The sequence below is a fragment of the Cinclus cinclus genome, chromosome 1 (assembly GCF_963662255.1).
Source record: "Cinclus cinclus chromosome 1, bCinCin1.1, whole genome shotgun sequence".
NCBI classification, from domain to species: Eukaryota; Metazoa; Chordata; class Aves; order Passeriformes; family Cinclidae; genus Cinclus; species Cinclus cinclus.
Window position 1 is genome coordinate 142,769,242 of NC_085046.1, and position 19,352 is coordinate 142,788,593.

The window sequence follows — 19,352 nt, forward strand, 5'->3', positions numbered from 1 at the left end:
CTGTGTAACTGCAGACACCATGCAAAGTGCTTCCTACCCACTGTGAGATACAGCCCTGCTGAAGATTTGAAAACCAGCTTCAGCAACTGTGTTCCAGCAGAGAACTGTCAGGGCTGTGTTCTGCTCCCAGCCACCTCCTCCCTCAGAGCTGAGCTGCTGCAGGGGAAAGAAGGCTCCTGGGAGCCAGTGAGCTGGATTCAGCTCCCAGTGGAACCATGCAGGTCTGCATGGGGCAGTGATTCAGCTGATAAGCAGGCTCACAGCCATGGTAAGTGCTAAAGGAAAATCTAAACCAGGCAATCAGGAGGACTGGTCTTGGACTGAACTAACCTCGGAGACAAGTCTTTTTAAGTCAGGGTGGAGAGAGCAATGAAGAAATGACCTTCAGCTTACAGAAACAGTCCTGACACCACAATGGAATCACCTTTGTGCTTGGGTAGCCCAGAGACCTATAGTGGCTCTCTACAGAGCCTCTGGAGCATGTACATACTCAGCCTGGGCAGGTCTGCTAATACCTGCTGGCAGACCAACCTCTAGTCTCTAATGAAGCCCCTGAGGCTGTCTGCAGCCAGAGGACACAGCTTGTCTTCCTGTTCCCAGGGCAGCAAGAAGAGTACATGATGCTGTGCCTGTGCCCTATCTGCAAGTTTAGACAGGCTGGTGCTCAGCACCCTCCCCTCAGCCTCACACCAACCCAGCTGCCAACACTGCTGGCCTGAATCATTGCCTGTGCCTCCAGCTCTGAAACAATCTTGCACGTCATTTCAGCAGTTTTTTCACAGGAAATACGCTTTTACTTTCAAAATACTCTGGGCCTTGTTCTCTTCCAACAAGCACAGGAAGTATCTCAAATACCAGTCTTTATTTTTGTGAGCCATTATGTATCCTCTGATACCTTTGAGTACAAAAAAATAAATAGTAGTTGAGAGTGGTTGTGTCCTTCTATGCTCAGAGGCAGCATTAACATTTTTTAACTCCCCTCGGTGCATCAGCCAGTGCTCTTGCTGGGCACACTCACATTTAGAGGCACAGAATGAGGCCTAATAAATTTTTCCTCAAGCCTGAACTGTGCTGTGCTGACTATTGAAAATCCATTGCATGCACTCTTTGCTGAGCAGTCTGAACTATCGATCTCAGCTAGAGAAAAGGATGCTGTGGACTTCATTGGGATTGTCTTTAAAAGTCCTGTTGGTACAACTGTTCTACTGGATGCTGAGCACTTCCTAGTTTCCCTGCAGAGCACTGCCTCAGACCTGCTCAGAAGCTCCTTCATGCCAGGGGCTCCTGCTGAGCCATGGAGGAAACCACATCACCAACACTGGGAAAGCAAGTGGTGACAACTGTCAGAGGATGCACTAATGAGGCCTCTGGCCTGAGCAGTGTTCCCAGAGAGCAAGAATGAGCAGCAGGTAGGGGCTGCTGTCTGCAACAGCATCTGGAGAGCATCCTGCTGCCTGGACAGGCACAGGCTCCTGATCCCTGCTGAGCAGGGAACCCAGGAGGAGCCATGCAGCCAAATGCTTCCTCTTTCTAAGGCAAGAGGACCCTGAGCAGCACCAAGCACTTGAGATGACCCAGGGTGTCAGTGTGTGCCTGAGAGGGTCTTTCAGAGCACGTGTAGGCACCATGAACACTCCCCAACTCCCCACAGCATCAATTCTATCCTCCTCAACATTAAACAGGCAGCAGCCATCGCCAACCTCATTTTCAGTCAAGCTCTGAAAGAAAGAGGACATTAAACTTCCACGAAAATTCCACATTTCTTCAAAGTACTTCTCAGGTTGGGGTGCAGATGTGGGGTTATCTTTGAATTAAATAAAAGCGCCTTTCTACTGTTTTAATCAGATACCTAACAAAACAACAAATAAGCATCATCCTCATGGCTTTTTGGGTCTTAAATTAAAGAACGCATACATTTTTTACTTATGTTTAGAAATGGTTATTAGGGAAAATTTTTGCCATTTTTAAATGGCAGAAAGATAACTCTGCTTCAAACCATACAGCCAGGTAATTTTCACTATTTAGGGGCTGCTCTGTGCTATTCTGTTTCTGCACTAACCTTTTAGAAATGCTACAGCTTGCTCAAGAGAGGGGTAGTTTTCACACAGTCATGATCACAAGCACACCACCGTTCCTGCCCAGAGGAGGAAGTACCAGATCCCCCAAAGCAGAAGTGCTCACCCTCTCACCAGACAGTCCTGCACATTTCTGTTTGCTGAGCTGAACTTTTACGTACAAGATTTGCATGAACGAGGACGAGTAATAATTCTTCGGCCTGGTACCCGGCATCTGTACCAAACACCTCCATCTAACAGGGTCACTGCTGCTCCCAGCCCAGAACACCCATGGTGCCCAGGACCAAACCACGGCTTCCTCCTTTGGACGGCCAGCCCAGCGTGCTGCTGCTCGGCTTCAGCCGGCAGTGACTGAGATGGTGTGGGCTGGTGTGAGGGCTGTCACCCCGCTCGCTGCATCTGCCACGTCCGTGCCTGGCGGCAGGGCGCTCAGGACCGTCCTGTCCTGCCCGTCCCCCCTCGCAGACAGAGCAGATCCGCCTCGCCCCTCCTGACCCGGGCGGCCCCTCGGTCCCCGTGCCCTGGGGAAGCAGAGCTCGGCCACAGCTGCCTCCGGCCGCCCTCGTGCTCTCTCCGCGGCCCCACAGACCTCCCGGCGCCGCGGGAGGAAGGCGCGGGGCTGTCCGGGCAGCGCTGAGCATCCTCTGCGGGGGCTGCGCCTTCCCGCCCGGGGACGGGGGAACAGCGGGACGGGAGCTGCCCCGGCTCCTTCCCGGCTCCTCTCCGCCCCGCGGCTCCCCACGGGCGCCCACCCCACGGCTTCGCTCAGGCTCCTCCCGGCTCCTTAGGCGATCCCCATCTCCCTCTCGCTGAGCCGCCCCTCGCCGCCCCCGCGCCCCGCTGAGCCCTCCCGGGGGCCGCGGGCAGCCCTTACCTGGGTACGGGGCTCAGCCTCGTCCCTCCGGCTGCCGGCGGCGTCACGGCCGCAGGTTGTGGCTGCGGGCGGCGGTGCCGCATCGATATAAAAGGAAGCGGCGCGGGGGGAGGGAGAGGCGGCCCCGGCACCTTCGCCGCGCCCGGCCCCGATCCCCGGGCCCCTCACAGGCTCCCTCCCCGCAGCTTCCTCGGGTGCTCACCCCGCCGGGCAGGGGCTGAAGGATGGGGCACGGGTCAGAGCCTTCACAGCAGCCCCCACATCCATCCCGGGGGGCCGGGAGAGACCCTTCGTGAGGGGCCAGACATGGCCCGGCCCTCACGGCTGCTTTGGGCGAGCACCCACGAAGCACACACAGCACAGCAGGGCACGGGCGAGGCTCTGCAGCCACGGCAAGGGAGCAGCCACATGCCGGAGCACCTTGCAGGCTTCAAACGCGTGTAACAACCCAGCCATCTCCACCAGGCTCTGCTGGAGCTGACCTGGGGCTGCAGGCTTGTGCCCAGAGAAGGAATGCCATCCTGGAATAGGGCTGTTGGCAGCTCCAAATGCGGGTGTTGGTCCCTGCTATGATCAAGGACTCGTTATCCAGCCTGGAAGCCAAGCCACTTCACTGAGACATTGTTTCTAAGACTAGCTTTGGAGGATCAAAGAAAAAACTCATCAAGGCCTAATTTCTCCTTCAAACCCCAAGAGCTCCTTCTATCTCTAGAACTACACTCATCTGAGGCACCTTTTTCTGTTTCTTCTTCATCTTCTCCATCCTGTTGACAACTGATGACATCTTGGTTGCAGAAGGAGTGAGGGGACCCCCCAGGACACGACCTCTCCATCTGCTCCTCAGGAAGCTCTCCCTCCAGCAACAGATGCTGTTGTTCTCTTGCACCATCAATCCCTTTCAGGAAGAGACAGGGATTAGGTGTGGGTAACCTGTCTTAAGGTAATTTCTCTAAATGGCATTTTGCTTCCCAGCTTTACTGTCAGTCGCTGGTGGGGGGCTTCAGTTCACTCTGCAGCCCCCAAGGCCCAGACCTTGCCACAATGGCTCTAAGTCCTGTCTTTTGCCCAAAGCGGATGGAGTTGTGGCAGCAGTGAGGCTGGGGTGCAGAGAAGTCCCATAGGTATTGGGAGCCCTATGCAAAAGTACTTCATTTGCACCAGGAAATTCCACCAGTACTTCATTCCACCAAGCAAGCAGCTAAAGCTGTGGATCATGGGCAGAGCAGGCACCTGCTCTACAGACAGAGAAGGGATGACCCCTGGCAGCCCCCATCTAAATAAGCATTACCAGGGGTTACATTTGGCATGAAAAACATTTAGATGGAACACTGCCATGGACAAATGAGAGGAACAAATGCTGCTCTCAATGGGTTTAAATTAGAGAGTGGTTTTCCACCTCCAAATTTCTTGGGTGGTTTTTTTTTTGGGTTTTGATTTTTTTCCCTCTCAAATTTCTCTATATCCCTGCAGGGAAGGGCGAGCAGAAGGAGCTTTTCTGCTGGACCCGGCAGCATCTCATCCAGACAGACCTGGAAATATAAGTGCCAAGTTAAAGGATGATCTGTTCCCTAAGCAAGGTGACTGTTCCAGATCTGCTCCAAGGAGGAAGTGGAAGCGCCAGAACCACATCTAAGGAGGGACCTGGGTCCTGTGTAAGGCTGCAGCCAGAGATTGCGCTGGCAGGGCAGCAGCACCTCCTTCCTCACAGCCAAATGTGGAAGAACAGGCCCTGCTACTCCTTCTCAGGGCCCAGCAATTACAGCAGCTACTTGCACAGCACTGACCAGATAGTTTCACTGCCTTGCTGCCCTCAAACCCCAAGTGCTGCTTGCCACGATCTTGCTGCTTCTCCTGGACAAGGAACCTCCATTTCACTGGAATCTGCATTGCCTTGACCTCTCAGGGTAAGGTAATGGCCAGCCTAAAGGCAGTGCCCACAGGAGAGCTGCTGACTCCTTATCATTGATCTTCACATCAACAATGGAGTCATTGATACTCTTTCAAATGTGTCCAAGCTGTGGTTTGTGATGGCCTCCATCCCCTGCTCTTCTCACATCTCTCTACCTTTTAGCACATGTAGAACTTGGATTTATTTCTATACTCAGAAAAAGTCTTGGAACTCCCTATCTTCCAGCATCACATGGTGTGAGTTCACTGCAGATGAAGATGTTTCCTGCTCTCCAGATATCCAGACTGCCAAACCACTTTTAAGCAGCTCTGTGCACAATATCAAGGCAGGTTTAGCATATGTTCTCCTGTTTCTTTCAGCAGAGCTTGGCCCAGTTCCTGGAAGGAGGACAGAGACTGAGGACTGTCCTGGATCACAAATCTGCCCTTCATCACCATGCTTCTATCCACAGAGGTCATAACTACTGCTGTGGTCCTAAAATTGGTCCACAAGGCTTTTTTCCCCACCTCCTGGGTGGGTTTCCACACAATAAAAAAGTCTCAGCTGAAATGAGAGCATGTGGCTGGCTGCAGCTCACTGGTCAACTGCCTGGGGCTCTTGGTGTCCTGCCTACAGTTGTTAAAGTAGGGCTACAGCTCTGAATTTGAACCCTGCAGTGAATAAAGGGGAGGCATTTGGATATGTAGATCCGGAGCCATAGATGGGAATAGATGCCAAATAGACGAGATTACAGGCAGTGGAACTTTTACTTATTTGAAAAAAAGTCTGGTTTGTCTTTGAGGTGTCAAAAGCAGCAAGTGGCCGCTGGTGTCAGGTCATTAAGGAAATCTGCAGGCTCCAACAGAAAACCACAATAAACCCCTGCTTAATCACCAAAGAGCTGCTGACCTCTTTTGTGCACATTCAGCTCAAGGTGCCTTGTCTTTCCTTCAGTCTGAAGTTCAGGAGCATATTTCAGTCCTTTGTCATACCTAAGTTTTTGAATTTTATTTAAAGACTAGGAACCCCAGTGCAGACGGACTGTTGACACCTACTGCAGCAGGGATGTGAGAGCAGGGAGAGATGAAAAGCATTACCTTACTAAAATAGGTTTAAGAACAACTTAAGCTTGTAAGTTTGCAGGCAGAGGTAGTAAGCTATTTCTGGAACATTCCATGAGGAAAAGACTGGGTATATTAATCAGTTATCAAAAAACAAAGCCTAATGCTACTGTTTTGAAGTGTACAAAGTTGAATACAAGAAACAACCTCTAACACAGCAATTCTAGAGCAGTTGTGTTTGACTGCTCAGGGTTGATTCATCCATTCAATGGGACTGTGAGAGAGAAATCAGATTCATAATTTCTGGTGGTAACTGAGGTACAAAATTATCTTCAAGCTGGGGGTGGGGGGAGAGGAAGAAACACATGGAAATGGACCTAGTCCCACATAGCCGTTCAGAGAAGAGCACAAAGCACAAGAGGAAGAGATTTTTCTGATGAGACACTACAAGAACCAAGGTCAAACTGGTAGGAACAGCATTAATATAGTCAAATAGATTTAAAGTTCTAGGTAAGCTTAAACCTTGTTCAAAACATTCTTTAGGTGGTGCAGAAAATGACCGATCAGCTTCTCCTCTGCTCTGACAGCTTAGCAGATGTGACAGCTGTCACAAACTTTCCTCCCTGCCCCCACCATTACAAAAGGATTGGAGCAGACATCCGCCTTGCTGCAGCAGGGAGGATCTGTTCTGTAATTTACAGAGGAACAAGGCAGAGCCTGTACCATGACACACTATCGTTTTTACTGTTCCCGAGCAGCAGCTGACCAGAACCAGCAAAGGCATGCAGGTTTTGTGCTCGCTGCAGCTCGGGGTGGGGGGTGTCAGCCTAAGCACAAGTTGACAAACAGCACTTAGCTTATCTCAAGAAGAAACCTGAGCACTTCCTCAGCAGATGACAGAGCTGTAAATCTTTTTATGAATAACCCTAAAAGTATCATTAAGACAACTTAGAATAGTTGGCTTGTATTAGATAAGAAAAATGTTGTCTCGCAGCGATGCAGAGGAAAACATCTTACAGTCATGTGTGCATTTTGCATCCACCTGAAAAGCCTCCAGCTGTTTCAGAAGGGCTAAAGGGTCTAATAAAAGCATCCCCGAGAACCTTAAACTCTTAAGGTGAGATGCTTTCTGTAAAGAATATAAGGTCTGAAGCTGAACTTCATTTATTTATTTATTAATATTTACTTATTTCCTCCTCTGTCTAGTTCTGGTCTCATGGCAAAAAAGATTCCCAGTCCAAGGTGTGAGGGGCATGAAACTATGTAACAGTGTGGAGCAGGGGAAAATAAACTTGTTTTCTGTTGATACTCAGGTGAACTATTACACAGATCTAGAGAGTTCTGGGGAGGGCAAGTATCTGAAAAAAAATCAGATTTACACAGTTGAACTGTTTATTTTCTATTGGGCAGTAGGGAGCTATTTTGAATTTCATTCTTTGGTATTTAATATTTGCACCACTTACACTAGTATAGACTACCAATTTTCTGTTTAACTATGAGCTTTAGGTTTGCCAGAAGGGTAAGGAGACTGAAACTTTGAACATGGGAGTTCTCTGGGCATGCATTTGTCTTGTTCCCTGCTGCTCCAAACAGTATATGACATATCCACCTCAATTTTGACTTAGGAAAATAAATCAATACATGTCACTGAAGAACACATAATACAAGTAGGACAGAGAACTGAGGCTGTTTGAATTGACATCTCTCTGAATGCTGTCATCTGAAATATTGTGACACAGTAGAAATTGAGAAGGAGCACAGTATTTAACCAGACTGATTCTCCTGTCCCACATCCAACAGCCCCATGTTGAGCCTATGTAGATTTGAAAGCCCCAAACAAAGCAAGCAGGATGTTCTGTGACAGTGGGGAATCACACCAGTGCCATGATCCAGTGTGAAGAAGCTCTCACCACAGCAGTCTCCTGAGCCACATGGCGCTGTGGCAGCTACTATTCTTGATACAAACCAGATCTGATAGCTCCACACTTCAGCGTTTCCTCTGGCTAAAGGATGTTCTCGTTGCTTTCTAGCAATTTCAAATGACTTGTCCATTTTGGAGTAGCTTTGACAGGAATGGGTCACAAATGAGAAACATCTAAGAACTGAGTCAGGGCTGGGGGAGAAACAACCTCTGTAAGCTGGGTCAGGACTGAAATTCTAAGCAACGCAGTCACTCCATCCAGGAAAGATTAGTACTGCTCTAGTTGGTGTGAGAGCTGCTGTTGGGTTGGGAGATCCTGCCCACAGAGTTTGTGAATGGCTCCTTCAACCCCATGGGCTGCTGTGGAAACAACACAGAGGGGGCTGGGAGCCCACAGAGCCTGCTGAGAAAGCAATCGAAACTCATGGACAAAACAAGTGGTTTGATGCTAACTTTAGTTAGTAAAGTTTTCCAGATAAAGGCAATTGCATCCATATTTAACAGCTGTTAAAGAGATACACATTTAATTGCATTATATAAGGAGTGCTTTATATTCAAGAGAAAACATTTCAAGTGTCTTAGTTCTACCTGTTTGGAATCCCTAGAAGATATTCCAGTTGACAAAAAGGGCCTCGTTCAGATATCTGGGATCAACTGAATACATTTATTTAAAAGCAATTTTAAATATTAAAAAAGTAGAAATTAACACATACAGTACTCAAAAACTGTCACATTAAATACATGTGAATAGACATGTGTACTGATGTTTTACCTTAACATTCAATGAGAAGTCAAGATTTTAACTAGTGGCATGACCAGATCTGATTTCTGTACACGTTGATGTACTATGTAATAAAAAAATAAATAGCAACTGTTGTTCAACAGTAAATAAGACATTATCTGCAGAGCAAACTTCCCCCTCTGGGGGCACCTTCCCCTGCCCCTCCCCCCAACCCTTTATCTGCTAATTTTCCATAAAGATTTAGACTTTCCAAATACTATGTCATATACAAAATTGCAGACAGTGGCTCATTGAGTTCAAATATAATACTGTACTTAAACTCAATCAATATCATACATTTTCAGATTTCTTATGACCCACAATAAGCCAGAATAAACAGAACTATTGTTCCTTATGGAACTAATTTAATTTTATAAAATGCATATGTATACTATTTTAAAGAGCGTAGAAAAGAATAGACATTTGACTCTACATAATTTTACATGCCTAGGTTTTCTTTATATGATTTGCATTTATCAGTTTATTTCAAGATCACTTAAAAATACAATTGACCACAAAAGTGAATAGGCTTTGTTCTTTAATGCAACTTAAAACATTGTACTAATGGATAAAATGGAATGCTAAAGAAATGCTAAACCTGACTTCCTTTCCATAAAAACAGAATAAAGTCTGAAATACTGGAGCTGGTAATACTGAAGATTAGATGCCAGCAGGCTTGCTCACTCATTGCATTTTTTTTTTTTTTTGGAATTCATTTTTAAAAAATAAATGATAAAACCATTAATAGTTGATAAATGTTTTGCATTTTTTTCATGTGGGATTTAGACAGATATTTGTTTCTAAATTAACCACAAACAGAATTAAATATTCACTGACTACAGTCTTTTAAAACTGTATTAGAAATGAGAGCTCTCAAAGTCTGAGATATGCTTTTATGAAATGAAAATCTTTCCATGCAGTCAAGACAATCTGCTTTGAAATAGCAGCACTAGATACTGAAGCCAAAATAACATTTAAAGCAAGTAATACAAAACTACATATGAAAGTCATGGAACCCACTACAGACAAACCATGGGAAAAACACAACCGCATGATGTTTCAAAAGATTAAAAATTATGTTGAAAGTGACACAAGGAAATTAAAGATTCCAGTAATACACTGAAGTGTTTTCTGGCAATGCAATTTTATACCAACTTTCAAGAAACCTCTGCTCAAATGCAGCCTTCCAAAGATTTTCTTAGAAATTAGTTTTGTGACCATATGTCTGTTACTTCGTGCTTTGGGTTATGACCATTACTGTTGCAGCTTGCTGAACTACATGAAAACCAGCCTTATCCTTGTGATCTGAGATCTATCATTACCAGCCTCATCAAATGCACAAGAGGTCATCTTAGCTTCCACTTTTTAGAGCATTAAAAATAATTTAAATGTATCCTTATATCACCACTTAAAAATTTATTTTAGGCAACTAACTTTTAGCAAGGTTGAAGACAAGAAAAAAAAATCCACAAAATCATTTTTCAAAGAGCCAATTTAACTATAAACAAATACTGTTGCAAGCTCACATTAACCTGAATAGCAATTAAGTTAAAATGTTCTTTTCCTCAAATGTAGCTATATGACTACAGTACTACTTTTGTACAAAGGCAGGTTTCAAGTAAGCATCTAAATGCATGCACAATGTCAACAGTTAACATTTGCTAGAAGTCCTTGGTTATTAAGAATTCAGTGAAAGAAACCAGCAAATTTCACACATATCTACTAAAGAACAATATGACTAATTTTCATTAAAGTAAGTTTTCAAATGAAATAAATTGGTAACTTTTTATGGTGAGGTAATATCACAGGGGAACTGCAATCACAGTTTGGCATAGGTCCACATAATATAAACATGAAATGCTGTATGCACACTGTAAAACATTACTGTTACCTGTAAAGTCAGTGAATATTTGTCTTCATAATTACACTTAACTGAGTACTATATTAAATAAATATCGAAGTGGGTTTCATAGCTGTAAACTGCATACACTTACGAACTGCAGACTGATCTTTAAATTGTCCAAAACCATTCACTCATTCTAACTTTCTTCTAATTGTATACTGAGAATACCAAGTTATTAAGGAACAGTCATTTCTGTACAGTTACGTGGGTGACAGAGACCACCTATGTTGGAAAGCTGGCAGTCCACACGTGTGGGACAGCACGGACAGAGATGGAAGTGCTAAATGCCCAGGATGGCTTCAACAAACCCGGTAAGGCGTGCCAGGTTCCAAGGCTACCATAATACTGGCAAAGGCAGAATAACACAGTATATTTACAAGACATATAATTCAACCTCATGAGGTGAAACTTAAATGAATTCTTAATTTGTAACAGCAGCTATATATACAATTGTGCACAGGATTACAGGGAGGCAGCAGCGTTCGCTTTTGCTAAAAAGCCCGTCTTGCATGAAGGATGTGCAATGCTCAAGTTTAGGATTTGTTTGTTTGTTTTGACTAGTCTGACAGAATGTGCACAAAGGACACTGGAAAGACGCCTTTCCTCTCTGGCTGTCCTTCGATGTGGCCAATCTGCAACACAGGAGAAGAAGGTACATGTATACATAGATATATATATATATGGACAGATAGATGTACCTGTGTACACACAGACTTCACAGACTGCATTCACTCAAAAGCAGCAGAACTGCTCACAGAGCCTCTGCAACATCTTGGACAGTCTGAAGCAGACTTTAGTTAACATTTGAATTCGTGTAAAGGAACAAAATGAAATGCACAAGCATATTATAAATAAGACAGATGAAGCCAATTAAACCTAAAGAGAACAAAACTATTTTTTTTTTTTTAGGAAACTTACATACATCATTGAACTTCGAGAATCTCACCAAAACAGAAGCTTGAGTTTCTTTTGTCTGATAGGCAGATTTTCAGTAACATCTCTGCAAACCACTTATCTTACTTAAGTGAATAAATCCTGAACATCTCACTGAATGGAACTGTCTGCTATATTTGTGAAGTTACTTATGATAATCATGTTTCACTTAGGGTGATAAAAGCCCAGCTGTTTTCTCATTGAATTAGTATGATACCTAACGGTTTAGGTGCATACTAGTGCTTATAACAAATCACAGTGTTGTCTGATTAAGAGTCCTGCAGCTACAATTTACTACATATTTTGCATAATGACTATTTATAAAGAAATAGCTAATAAACATATTCAAAGGGATTAAAAATAATGGAATATTTTATATGATCTTTCCATGTTTAAAAGGCATAATTATAAACAACTGTTCAATAGCACTGGAGCAGGAGCCCTGACTGAGCACATAAACCTCTTCTCACCCTGCTACAGTGCTGCTCAGTACTTTCAGAATAATGGTGTACCTTCCTTCCTCTTCCACATGCTTACAAAATGGGAAGGGGAAACATACAGGGCTGGCCATTTCCGCTTGGAGAGCCAAAGTTTTGAAGCATATGAGTCAAAAGCCCTTGTTTCCCTTCTCAGAAACACTCAGACTAGGGTGCCTCATAGAACTTGCTGGGCATGTCCCCAAGGGGCTAAAAATGCCACTCCACAAAATAGATCCAGCAGGGAATGCAGCAGTAATCAGGGAATAAGTGATAAGGGCAACACAGACACTTTTCACTGGGCACTGCTCTTTTGATATCAGCTTTTCAGTTGAAAATCTTCCATGCTTAAATGATGAGTGAGAGGAAAACATAGCTGGAAACAAAACAGCAAAGGTTGTGCTGCACTTAGATTAGGGTATCACAGGCAGCATTGCAACAAGAATTTGTTTTAGTCAAATGAAATCTGCTTTATTATTCCCAGTAGTAGTTCTTTGGCAGGGAAATATGATCTAGCAGGGCTTTAAGGACATGAGCGGGATTGTCAAGAAAGGCTGGAGCCTTCGCATGGGGTTGAGAAAAACCTGGTGTTAGCACTTGAACAATATGCAGTCCATGATAGGGGGAGTATGGTATGAAACAGGAACATGAGCGGGAAGAAGAGAAAGACAATGTTATTTGCCCTCATTTTAGAAGAAAACCATCAGCTTATAGCATCAATTACAAACCATCCTTTAGATTTCCAGAAACCCCTGTAGGCATAGCTTAACATCTTGTGTGAACTGAAGATAATTACACATCTCATTTTCATGGAGTGTGTGTTTGTTAAATGGAGTAAGAACCACCACTTCTTCATTAATGAAAGGCCGTGTGAACTACAGAGAGGGAAGTGTAAATATGTGCTGTATGAGCCAGCAATAAAGCTAAACATAGCGGGGCTGGTTCTAACAGACTCTCCCTCCCAGATAAAAGGGGTTTTCTCTAATAGGAGTTTAAGGGCTGGCTGTTAGCTCAGGCAAAAAGAAACCAGACAAAAATCAAAGGAAAACAAACAAACAAAAACAAAAATAAACCCCACCACCTACAAACAAAAAGAAAAACAAACCCTTCACATTTGAAAAAAGAGGCTTTCCTATAAAAGTCATAAAGAAATTATGAGGAACTTTAAAAGGGAAAAATACATACCCACCACTCTTGGTCCTCTTCACCAGTTACAATAATTACTTCTCCTTCAACAAATGTGAGTTCATCATCATTATCTGCCTGACAGTCATAAATGGTCTTCACTCGCCTAACTTTGTTTTTCCCCTAAAAATAGAATGAAGTTTGATATGAAGGACATGAGAAACGGGGAAAGAAAATATAATATATATGAATTTTTGCCTTTTTGTTGTGTTTTGTTTTACAAGAAAGTAAAGACTATCAAGTACTTTCCCTGCAACTGGGAATACAGAAATCCAAAAACTCTGCTTCAACAAGGATATTAAAAAAATAAAATAAAAAGTTACCTACACAGGTGTGGGGTTTTCTTTATCCCTTATGATTCAGAACTCCCAGCAGAATGTAATGTGTAGTGCTTAACATGTAGCCCTTAAGAGGGCTTAAGTAACCTTTGCTTCCTCTGGTGAAGAAAGTTTAAATAACATATTTATATTGTTGTAGTCTGCAAACACCCTCTTTCTCCTTTAATACATGCTCCATCAAAAAACTCAGCATGAACAGAAAATTAAATCCAGTCTCCTCTGAATGTTCCAAGAGAAGTAAGGACTGAGGAAAATGCTGCATTGAAATCTCAGTCTTCCTTACAGTTTTGGTTTTGGATCTAGTGCAAAAATACAGTATTCTTTGATTTCAAATCTGCTTACAGGACTGGAAATTATTTTTTTAGCGACTTTTCCATCCAAATGTTAGCAATTTCTTACTAAAATTATCTTAATGTCAGATGGCAGTACTATTTTCTGATGACAATTCACACTAGATATTCTCACAGCTCTACCATTCTGAGTCCAAGTATTTTCTAGGTCATACTTTGCTGCATACTGCTAATTCATATGAAAAAACCCTCATCCGTGGACTCCTCCCCCAAACATATGTTGCTCATGGCAGGGAAGACAAATTATTTCCAAATAGAGTAAGTAAGCAATATTCACAGCAAAACACTCCTGCTACTTTATATTCCTGTATTTTCATACCCACACCTCTTCAAAACCTACAGTTACTTCTTTTAACAGAAGTAATCAGATAAGGATGCAAAAACCCAAGAAGAGCAGAAGGAGATGAGAAGCAGAAGGGCTATGAAGAGAAAAGTCAGCAGGTTTCGAGGAATTTGAGCCAAAACTAACTTCACAGAGGAAATTTCCTAGGGAGTCTTCTCTTTGCTGTTACCTACCCACTTGAAGTTCCTCCGTGTTTTGGCAAAAAAAAAAAAAAAAACAAGCAAAAAAAAAAAAAGCCTGCAACTCAACAGCAGAACAGACCCACTGAAAAAGGCACTTGCACTAAACTCAAGGTACAGAGAAATAACAATTACAGGTGGATTTAAGGAAGAAAGCAGTTAACACAACATAAAACTAACAAAACCCCATACTCAAGACCAATGAAGAGAAATACCTGAGGATCATATGAGATTAAGGGTGTTTTTCTACAGCAAAGGTTTTTTACAGTGAGAAGTCACTTCAAAGAATGCTTCCTCTTTTCTTAAAAAATATATTCATATAATTTCAACGAAAAAAACCTCATCTAGCAGTAGGGACTGGAATTCAATAGGAATGGGTGCTTGGGGACAGTCCCAGCTTTCAACTCAAGTGAACCTTTACAAAGCAAGGGCACTCCCTGCCAACCAATCCTCCAGTGGTAAAGGGAAGCAACTACTTCTGCAAGGTAAAAATTGTCTTGTTCAATAAAAACAATAAAGAAATTTATATCCGTCTAAAGACAGAAAACTGTATTGAACTCAGCTTGTAAGAACACATGAGAAATGATCGGAATCACTCTGGTTCCATTAGATTTTAATATTTTATTCCTTTCACGGAGAGCAGCAAAAAGCAGCATTCACGCTCAAGGTATATTTAATCATGGGAAGGTATAAAAAAGGATGGATATGTAGAGAGCACATATGTTCCAGAACATATTTTGTTCACATTCCAGAACAATTTGTGGTATTGGTGTGTAAAGAAATTGAGGCAATTCCAGGAAATGTAATCCTCAACTGAAAAACAAATACCCACCACTGACTCTCTGTACCCACCAAGTGCTTATTAACAAGAGATTTTATGCTTAATACCAAACAGCAATAAGATGCTGTGATCATTAATAATCCAACCATGTTCTTATTTACATTCAATGCTTTTTCTTCTCTTTAAAAATTAGTATTTTGTCTCCTTTATAGAAACCACCACAAACACAAAAGAACACTCAAGTGCTCAGTGTGATTTCAGGAGCACCCAGTGCAAATTTTGTTTCTCTAAAAATATCCTTTAAAATACTTATAAATTACCAGCAGTGGAATTTTAAAATTCTATTTCTGAACAATTAGTTTTCTAAAACTACCAATTAAAAAAACTATGCCGCTCTATTCAGTGGCTAAATAGTCAAGCCCAAGAGACAGATGCCCATGAGTATGTGGCTGTTGGCTGTGGGTCTCACTGGGATGAAGCATTTCACCAGCTTTGTGGAGAGGATACAGCCAGAGGATGAAATTGGAGGCAAGATACATTTCAAAGGGATTCTTGCACATTATCACTCCAGCAAAAAAAAGCTGCATTGAACACAAAGAGATACAAGTGTGCATGCAAAGATGTGCAAAAACCTAGCGATACATAAATATATATATACACTATGTATCTATACATATATCTACTGTGTGTATATATATATATGCATATATACTGGGAAGATACAGAATAGCTTGGAACACTGCACAACAGCTGAACTATTTAATTTACTGCACATATGAAAATGGCTGAGTTTGGTGAATAAAGAACCTTTCCTCAGAATTGTTCTGTACATAGTAGGGTGGCAGTTTAAAGAAAAGCAAAAGGTAACCAAACTAAACAGGTAATCCATTATTTGCTTTCTTTTCTTCTTCAATAAAGTGACGTGTAGCTGAGAATGATCAGCATCAATTGCCTGCTTATATTTAAAAGAATGTAAGTAAACAAACAGTTTTTGATCAGATCCCTGTAATATTTAAATTACAGAATACTCAGGAAGCCCAAGCAACATCTCTGTTGTCCTCAGTGCAGACAGGAGCTTACAGGCAAGTCCATGCCAGAAGTCAATCAGAACGATGGCTTCAAAGGGCTCTTCCTCAGACAAACACAAGGCAGAAACTCACCCTCTGCTTTCACTAGTTCACTGGAATGAAGCTTATTTCCTTTTTACATAAGTGCTTTGCATAGCCAATCTGACAAACAAAGCCATCTCCCTTTTGATGTATTCTGCATGATGAAAATCTTAAGAGAGCTCTGGATTTTCATAGTTATCTCAATCTACATATGCACTAAGAATCCTCTGTTGGAAATTGTACTGGTTAGAAAGATGAACAGCAAGATAAATTGAGGGTTGGAATTAAGTTAAAATTCCAGCTCTACAACTACCCACCATGTAGCAGTGTTGATTTTGCCACTTCATCAATACATCTGAACCTACATCTCTACCATTAAGTACATCAACATATAAATACTCACAACAGGGACATTTGCTATTTTACTACAGCTGACTTGACTTTAAATTTTGCATCTACTGACAACAGGTGCTAATATCCATTCTTAAAGCTTACAAAGTCAAATATATAAATATTCTAGCAATCTCAGGCACACAGCTCCATGAGCAAAGGCAACAGAGAAAACCATAAATTCTTTCAGAATTGTGATTGGCATAGATTTAATAAATACTTAAATCCCAATAAATCTAAATATGCTGTCGTGTTCCCAAGATTGTTGTTTTATGTTGCAAGAATTTGTTTGAGCATGCAGGAGGACTTGAAAACCCCCAACATTTGCTGAAGCTGCTTTGGGGCACAAAAAGAGCCCTTTATTCCCCACCCCAGCCCATAGCTTTATATTGCCTTGACTGCATAGCTCAAGGGTGCACAGAAAGTCCTACAATAACTTCAAAGCCTTCCATGGATACTTCCAAGGAGCTGGAGTAATACCTACCATGTTTATTTTCCTGGGAAGTGGCACAGGGGTTTCTGGCAGAGTGTGTGTTATGTCATTAGACTCTTCAGATGCTTGCCTTTGGACGGTGTCTCTGGACTGTACGTTTGGAGAAAGATCTATGGAGTGAGATTTTTGATTTGCCTCTGAGGGCTGAGGCTTTGCTGCTGCTTCTCCACCTTGAGTTTTAGCCAACAGCTCTCCTAGCTGAGGTTTTGGAGGAAGGTCCTTCATTTGTGGCTTTGGAGGTAAGTCTCCAAGCTGTGGTTTTGGTGGCAAGTCTGCTAGCTGAGGCTTTGGGGGTAGTTCTCCAGGCTTTGGGGGTAAATCTCCCACTTGAGGTTTCTGAGTTAATTCCAGAGGCAGAGGCTTTGGGGGCAGGTCTCCAGGCTGTGGTTTCTGTGGTATATCGATGGACAGTGAGGGCTTCTGAAACATTTCCATGTGCTGATGGGATTTATCTATTGAAAGATGATGACTGGTTTCTATTTTTCTTAGTGCCACTAAAACAAAAAAGCAAAACAGTGTTTCACACAATGTTAATATTAAAGAAGTTAGGCATATATCAAAACTGCAATTGTGTCAATGATCACACGGTCACTGAGCCCCATGACTGCCCAGGAGCCCTCCAGTCTGTGACAAAAACAGGCTAACACAACTTTACATAGCCCTCATTCAATTGCTCCTCCGGGAGGCCAGCAGTGCTTATTCCAACACCTATTAGATGTCAATTCATAGATTATTTACTTGAAATAAAGTGATCACTTTTTGGACCTAAACCAAAATGTATGAAATATAATAAGAGACTTTGGAAAACCACCTACAGACCAACTGACATGACTGCAATAACATTTCTTTTTAATGACAATTATTCACATATACAGTTGAATTCCATACAAAAAACCTGACTCTCAGGATTAGTACCTGTAAAATCTCTCAGAAGACAGAGAGCACATATATCTATGCAGCATATAGAGCATACTGTACTATAGACATTCACACTAAAACTAAGAAAAAATGAATTATTGTGTATATTTACAATTTTGTAAAGAAGAAAAGTTTTAAAATGTGTATTTTGCAGATTTGATGGAAGGAAATTGAAACTAGATTTTCAAATAGTTCTTTTTCTCAGTGTCATCTATTGATTTTACTGCCAAGCTCTCTCAGAAAACTCAACTGAAATCTACCTCAAAAGCAAAACCATTAGTACACACAAAAAATCCCCAACCCACAACCTCCTAAATCAAATAGTCCTAATGTAAAAACAGATGAAGGGGGACAAGAGAGAAAATATTTACAACCTGTGATGAAAGCAACATATTTTGACTAGAAGGAACAATTTCCTATTGCATTCAGTACTGCTTCAGTATCATATTCTACCAGCCAAAAATTGGCCTGAATTTGACTATGAAAGCAACAACACTTCCTTTGGATATTACCCACTTCAGTAACACTTCCCTGATGTATTTGTGGTTACTTATTAAAAACAAACAAACAGACAAAAATCCCTCCCCCCCCAAAAAACCTACCAACAATCAAACCAAGAAAAAAACCACCAACCAACCCCCCCCAAAAACAACCCAACAACCACACCAAACCCATTTGCATAGTTTCCATTAAAGAAATTGTAGAATTACTATGATATGTCTTGTTTTAAAAAAAAAAAAAAAGGTCTGTGTCCTAGGTTTACCTCGCAGCAAATGTACAACACTGATCATCCACATGGGTCTGAGATGTAAGCAAATGATATGAAAAACCCTGATAGCAGCCCTTATCAAAGTGCTTTGATTTGGCCCTTCTTAAATTTACACCTAAATAATTTTTAATCAAGGAAGTGTTGACTTCCTTCACAGTACCATCCTAGCATATCACTGGTGTCTCTTTCAAAAGATAACATCAGACTAATTGTAATTTAATAAAGTTAAAAATTAACATTTGCTTTTTCTGTTAAAATTAATCGCACTCTCAATTTCAGACATCTGGCTTCAGAATTTTTGGACAAGCAGCATTTCTTGATCTTCTGGCTCTATTGTGATCATCCACTCATACAGATATATTTTTGGTGGATTCTGCATTCAGGCACAATAGTCTGAAGTAAGACTATTTTCTACTTCATAGTCAACTGCTTCAACAACTCAAAAAAATGAAATAAAACCTGCTGTGTGAGTTTAAAGAGACTAGAAAAGAACATTTCCAAAAGAAAGTTGTTCCCTGGAATAATGGTCCCAGTAAGTTTGTCAATAATACATAAATGAGCATGCAACAAAAGTTGATTCCTTCT

General features: G+C 42.1%; 1 protein-coding gene across 4 annotated transcripts in view; it reads right to left on the reverse strand.

Moving 5' to 3' along the window:
• Positions 1-9,981: 9,981 nt before the first annotated feature.
• ASAP1 (ArfGAP with SH3 domain, ankyrin repeat and PH domain 1) overlaps positions 9,982-19,352 on the reverse strand; it is a 120,677-nt gene continuing 111,306 nt past the window's right edge. For all 4 annotated transcript variants that reach the window (XM_062491764.1, XM_062491754.1, XM_062491774.1 and 1 more), the window contains 3 exons: positions 17,072-17,574; positions 13,098-13,220; positions 9,982-11,135 (listed from right to left, as the gene is read on the reverse strand). In XM_062491764.1, the coding sequence (XP_062347748.1) occupies positions 11,061-11,135; positions 13,098-13,220; positions 17,072-17,574 (701 nt within the window). In that variant the 3' untranslated portion in view covers positions 9,982-11,060. The remainder of the gene's footprint in view (positions 11,136-13,097; positions 13,221-17,071; positions 17,575-19,352) is intronic.